Source organism: Akanthomyces muscarius, chromosome 5, assembly GCF_028009165.1.
Source record: "Akanthomyces muscarius strain Ve6 chromosome 5, whole genome shotgun sequence".
NCBI lineage: Eukaryota > Fungi > Ascomycota > Sordariomycetes > Hypocreales > Cordycipitaceae > Akanthomyces > Akanthomyces muscarius.
Window position 1 is genome coordinate 701,525 of NC_079245.1, and position 6,000 is coordinate 707,524.

The window sequence follows — 6,000 nt, forward strand, 5'->3', positions numbered from 1 at the left end:
GCTTTCACCTCCGGAAGAGTCTGCCGGCCGGCCAGTACAATATGATCCCTGTTTCTTTGTTGGTCTGACACTTGCCCCAGGCGAGGTAGAAAAAAGGCACATGGCGACTTTCCAATTTATGCGATAATCCTGGGAAATGAAGTCTCTGAACGTACACTTTTACTCCATACTATCCTAGTTTCTAGAAATCCCATTTGCTGCACTAACTCGATCAGAGTAACGCGCCAGCAAAAGAAAAGCAGAGGTCATATTGTAATGCAAGATGGAAGCAGGCTCTCAGCGTTGTATGGGTGTGTTAATCAGCTCGTCAGCCTCTGAGTCACATTTCGCCATCGGCGAATTTTTGAGGGTGTGTTCAGTCATGGCCATAGTTGGTGTTCGTAGGATGGGCGCTAGAAAGGTATTGGAATAGTCTAGCCGCCGAGCTAGTAAGCCCAGCAACGTTTGCAATCGGAGGCTGCGGTGGACCCAGCACGTTGGATTGGCCGCAACCTGCACGTTGATTTTCGCCCTAACAATACGGGAATCGCCTGTAACGACATGCTGCCGCTAGTGGTTCAGGCGTGTGGTCGAGAACGAACTCCGCCGCTCAAAACACTTCGGAGAACACGCAATAGAATCATCAAATCTAGTTTAGTAACTTGCTACACAGATCCCGATCTAATTTACTTGCACTCTCGCGTCGCGTATCCAACACAGCAGCATCCCTTGGTCCTCGTTTATTATTATGTCGCCTCGGGCTTCGCGATAGCTCAAAGTGTCGGATTTCGCGCTAGGATCTTGCGGCCGCTTTGGCATCTCCAAACCCCGACAACTCAGCATCGAAACCCGTCAAGCTCACAACAATGGACAATAAAGATGGGCTGGCAGAGCCGTTCTGCAAAGCTAAGAAACAGATGCTCTGTTGTCAGGTAACTGAGAGGCCTTTGTCGCTCGCTGACAGCTGATGTAGACCGATTATGTGGCTGGCTATTACGGCTGTCTTGAATAAGTTGCACTGGAATGTTGGGCAATTTTCTTGCTCAAAATTGGTCCCATGTCTGACATACGTATTAAATTCAAGCTATATGCCACCCGCCGACTTGTTCTTCAGCGAGTTTCAAGACAATCCTCAAGATACCAAGAAATTTCAGCGTTACCACGAATGTGTACTCGAAAGTGGCGGCAGCAGAGATGACTTCCAGAATTTGATCGATTTTCTAGGCCGTGAGCCGTCGGGCGATGCATTTTACAACAGCCTGTTGCTTTAGCTAGGGCTGGAAATGGTTAATGGCAGCCGCTGTAAATAGGCCGCTGAAAACTTGGAGAAAAGCCTCCGAGCCAGCCAGTTAATACAGGCGCCGCAGAGAATACCCGCTGTCGAGGGAGAAAAAGAGGATAAGAGCCGAAATGGGACATCAACCGCTTATAGGCTTACAGGAGGTAGAGACGCTAGGTTTCGACATGTACAACTCACGTAGCTAGGCCTATTGGCCGTGGCCACCGGGCGTAACAAACAACTGGACTGGACTATTTTGGTTAGACAGTTGCCGCTTATTAGCTAACTAGCGAGCTACTAACTAAGTTAGTGAGCGGCTGGCTAAGCTCATGGCTTTAGTGCGCGGTACACGCTACGCCGAGTTACCAGCATTGTTCCACACGCTACACTGTGTTTAATTAGCAGACTAGAGAAAGCGGGCAAAACTGCCTGACTACTCCCACTAAGCCGTCGATTGATCCATATTCTTGCATGTACGCCCAAACCGAATCAGTCCGCGATTGAAGAGCCTGTTGTATGTCCAGGCGGACTTGTATGGATCCTGGTTCACTCCCCTGCAATACGTTAGACATCCCCTCTGTGACACTGCAAGACATGGTTGCACTTACTTTCTGTTCAAGAACATAAAGTCAAAATCGGCCTTGGCTCGTGTAACCATAGAGTCCATGACGACCTTCATATAGTCTTTCCATTCCTTCTGCAGGTCGGGGATGGAAATCGGGCCGGCCGGTGGGTTATTCGCCCACCACGTGTTGTACTCTCCGAGCCGGTCATAGATGCCCTCATATGTCGCGCAGAACGCGTCCCAAACATCTGCCTCATTCAGATAGGTAAATGCCATGCCTGCAAGTTGACAAGAACACCCAACGTTAGCCACCATTTCTGCTCGTCAATGTCCTACCAAAACTTACCCATTTCCTTGACTGCCGACAGCTGCTCGTCCGCCGACATGATGAGATAGGTCGCCTCCGCGACGGCCTTGTTGCCCTCAAACATCTGCAGTAAACAGGAATGTGAGCATGCAACAAAAATTTACAGCAGATTCAGACGTCGCAACTTACAGCACCCTTCATTCTGTTTGGCCGCGCGAGGAAAACGGTGAGTCGATCGAGATGTCGGATGCTGCCGAGCTCCCCCAGAAGCACCTTGAAAAACCCTTCCGCTTTACCAGCTACCTTCCAGTCATTGCTGCTCGGCCAGACATATCTCTCCGAAAGCGCGCACGGCATTTTAGGGCTCGGATTGCTCGGTATGGGTCTTTGATTCGTGATTTTGCCACTGTCAAGCCAGTTGGAGAAGAAATCTGCGATGATCTGAGCCTCAAAAACGTGCTCAGCTAGACGGACAACATGTTAGCAACTGTCATCAAGCCTTCTAGAGTTCGACACGTTGTGCATAGACCGAGAGGACGTAAACCTACTTTGATATTTGGCGCGTTCAAAGGCACCATTCACCCATCTAGTGTCATGCGTGGACCACTTCTTAACAGTCCAGTCGTCGCAAGTACCAGTAGCGTTACCCCAATACCGTGGAATGGAGTCCCATCTATGATTGTCGATGCCGTTCCATGGAAACGATGCGTCTGCAGGAAACGATGGATAGCGCCCGTTACCGCCCAAGGAGACCCTTGGTTTGCTGCAAAGTCTGCCCATTTTATTGCCGAGTGTTGCCGTGCCCGATGCTCGAGGTACTAGTTGGTGAACCTTTTCGGGCTTTGCTTCTGTGCCCGAAACATTCAGCACGTTTGCAGCGTCTGCCTCCAAAGACCGGCGCGTTGACCTCCCTGTACCTGGCCAGGTTCCGTCATCCGGGTTGCACTCTTCGCATGGGCCAATGTCCCTGTATACGTACGTGCAATCAAGACAGACGCAGCCACAACAACCTGTCCTTCTTTTCTTACTCTTCCGGAAACAAGTGACTAGCTCACTTCCCTTGAACAGGCCTCCGTTGTTGAAATTGACAATGTCGCCTGCAGGGCCGTTGCCCCCGACGAAGCCGACATATTTAAGGGGGCTAGGAAATTCGAACGGCTTATAATCCCAGCCAGGCATCTCCGGATCACCTTGACGTGCAGCAAGCGCCTTCGTGGTTTCAACCAAGGGCAGGTTGGCGCGCTTCTCCTCACCATTCGGGTCCAAGTCAGCGAAGCACTTGGGAGCTGCGGCACTAGTCTGCTCATCACTCTGTGCCTCTCTGACGGCGCCATCCTTCCAGCCGAAGCGATTTCCGTTGGACGCGCTTTGCCACCCCAGTGTACCAATGTCGTAATCAATACAGGTTTTGCCCTCGTCAGCGCCGTCGCCGGGGCGCCATGTGTACATGGCAAGAGTGGTGTAGCCAAGCTCCAGCTCAACATTGACAGGTGCTGGTTTGTTCTTGTAATGATTTACCGTGATGTTTAGGCCGATGCTGAGAATAGATTCCAAGCCAATCTTGCCACCCGCCTCTGTGCTAGTGTAGATGATGTTGTGGTCTTGGACTGAGACGTCGTTGAGCTTCTTCGTTTCGAGCTCGTCACCATCTTTGGGAGGATAATATGCGGTAAAGTTCGCAACATCAGTCACCACGCGCGATGTAAGAAGGCCGTCAAATGCCGCCACGCCATTATTGGGAGCACTGGCATCAGAGCTGTTGTATGTCGCCATGGCATACTCCAAAGCATAGTACGGCGCAAAGGTGATCTTGGCACCTCCATAAAGCGTCAACGACTGTTTATCAATGCGTTTCGACACGCCATCCGCAAAAGCGGGATTACTTCCAGTTCCCTTGGTGACATCAATATCAGCAACGCCGCCGACGCCATAGCTCATGTCAATCTTGCCTTTCGGGTCGATATATCCAGAAGCTTGGTACAAATCGAGTGAGTCGTCCTTTTTATAGCGGTAGACGGCAGAGAATCCATAGTCAACCTTGACATCAATGTCACCAGCAATATATGCTGCGACACCTTCGATGAAGCCACCATCGCCTTGGAAGTCGCACTCTTTAGCAGTGTTCCAGAACAATGGAGTTGATACTGTTTCTTTGATAGAAAAGGCGTATTTTCTGCGGAAGTTACCTTCCACAAATCGAGATTCCCATTGAGCGGCGGTGGGTGCGAAAAACCTACCCTCCAAATCACGGGATTGAATACCAGGGGTATCGAGAATATTGACCCAGTAATCCGGAGAGGTTGAAAAGTCAATACGCACGCTAGTTTGTTCCGAATCTTGTCGAACACGAAGCATGTTGAAATCGAAAGAGAAGTCGAAAATGAGCGAGGTAGGGTCGGTACCGTGCATGTCTTCTGGAAGAGCTTGGTCTTTTGACGGTGTCAATGATAGTGCTCGAGCAATGGTGTTTGGTGCACAATTGTCCGGCATTTCGACCGCCGTTCCCTCGATTCCTCCAATCATGACCTGAAAGCACCCCTCGATATCGTCGCTCAAACAAACAACTCGAGCGGTATAGGTAATATCGCCATCATCGCTGTCAATATTCCCTGGGCAGTCGAGGAAAGTAAAGGGCTCGGGGTCTCCTTCACGTCTGCGCAGTCTCGAAACAACGTGTTTCTCGCCACTCATCAACATAAAACCAAAGCCACTCTCGCGAGGGTTGCTATATCCAGTGTCCGATTGGCCGGAAAACGTAGTCAGGGCATAGACTACATCGTCTGGCGATGAGGGAAGCATCTCCGAAGGAAACAGATTCTTCAGGTCGGTAAGGGTAAATTTGCCGTTGTTCTGACCAACGTTTCGACCCGTGACAGCGGAGAGAGCAGACAAATCACCATCATCCAAGTCAATGGCCCAAATCATCAGACCAGAGAGCCCAACTTTATTCGCATAGTCGATTTTAGCTTTGAACGTTTCTTGGTCATCGAAGGAGATCCAGCTGTTGTTGCCGTAGACGATATATTTCGCAGCTGCAGCCTTATCCGTGTAAGCCGTGGCGCCGGTTTGATAGATGAGCTCCTGGATTTCGCGGTAGGACAGAATACCAGGTGTGTTGGTGCACCGACCGGCAGCGCCAGGGCCGCTGAAGAGGCATCCCGGCTTCCAGCAATTGTTATCGCTCAACGTAAAGGAACGCCCGTAGAAGCCGAGTCCAAGAACAATGCTTGAGGGCTTGACCTTGGCGCGCCAAAACAGATCCAAAGCAAGATCGATTTCGGTAAGGTTAGTATGCGACAGAACATGATTTCCGATGGGGTTGCTGCCATCCCACACGCCGTGAATGTCATATGACATGAGATTGATCCAGTCGACGTAGGGTTCCATCAGATCCAATCGAAAGTGACGAAGGTACCAATAGGATGAAGGTGCTGTAAAGGTAACAAGGTATTTGTGGCCGCTTGCATCAATGGCAGCGCGTAGCTCTTTGAGGAAGATCCCGTACTTGATAGAGTCAGCAGGCGAGCCACCTCGATCGTCTGCAGCAGGATACTCCCAATCGAAATCAACACCATCGTAGCCATATTCTTGGAGGAAACCTAGCAGGTTTTGGATGAAGGTAGATCTGCTCGCTGCCGTGGCCACCATTGTCGGGAATTTGTTTTGCCAAGGACCCGGGTCGCTAAACGTCCACCCTCCTATGGCAATCATAATCTTGAGGTCGGGATTGCGAGCCTTGACATTTCCCACGTTGTGGAAGAGATCTGCAGAGACACCGTCCATGTTGGTCACCTTGAAGTCATCAGTAATATAGCCAAAGGCTACATTAAGATGCGTCAACATTTCGACGGGGATCTCGGACAGCGGCAT

General features: G+C 50.5%; 1 protein-coding gene across 1 annotated transcript; it reads right to left on the reverse strand.

Annotated features, from left to right (window-relative positions):
• Positions 1-1,700: 1,700 nt before the first annotated feature.
• LMH87_009497 (uncharacterized protein) lies at positions 1,701-6,000 on the reverse strand (the record flags this gene model as incomplete). The annotated part of the gene is made up of 6 exons (XM_056196500.1): positions 1,701-1,812; positions 1,867-2,101; positions 2,170-2,254; positions 2,320-2,594; positions 2,679-2,978; positions 3,186-6,000. The coding sequence occupies 6 exons, from the start codon at positions 5,998-6,000 to the stop codon at positions 1,701-1,703; spliced, it is 3,822 nt and encodes a 1,273-aa protein (XP_056053640.1).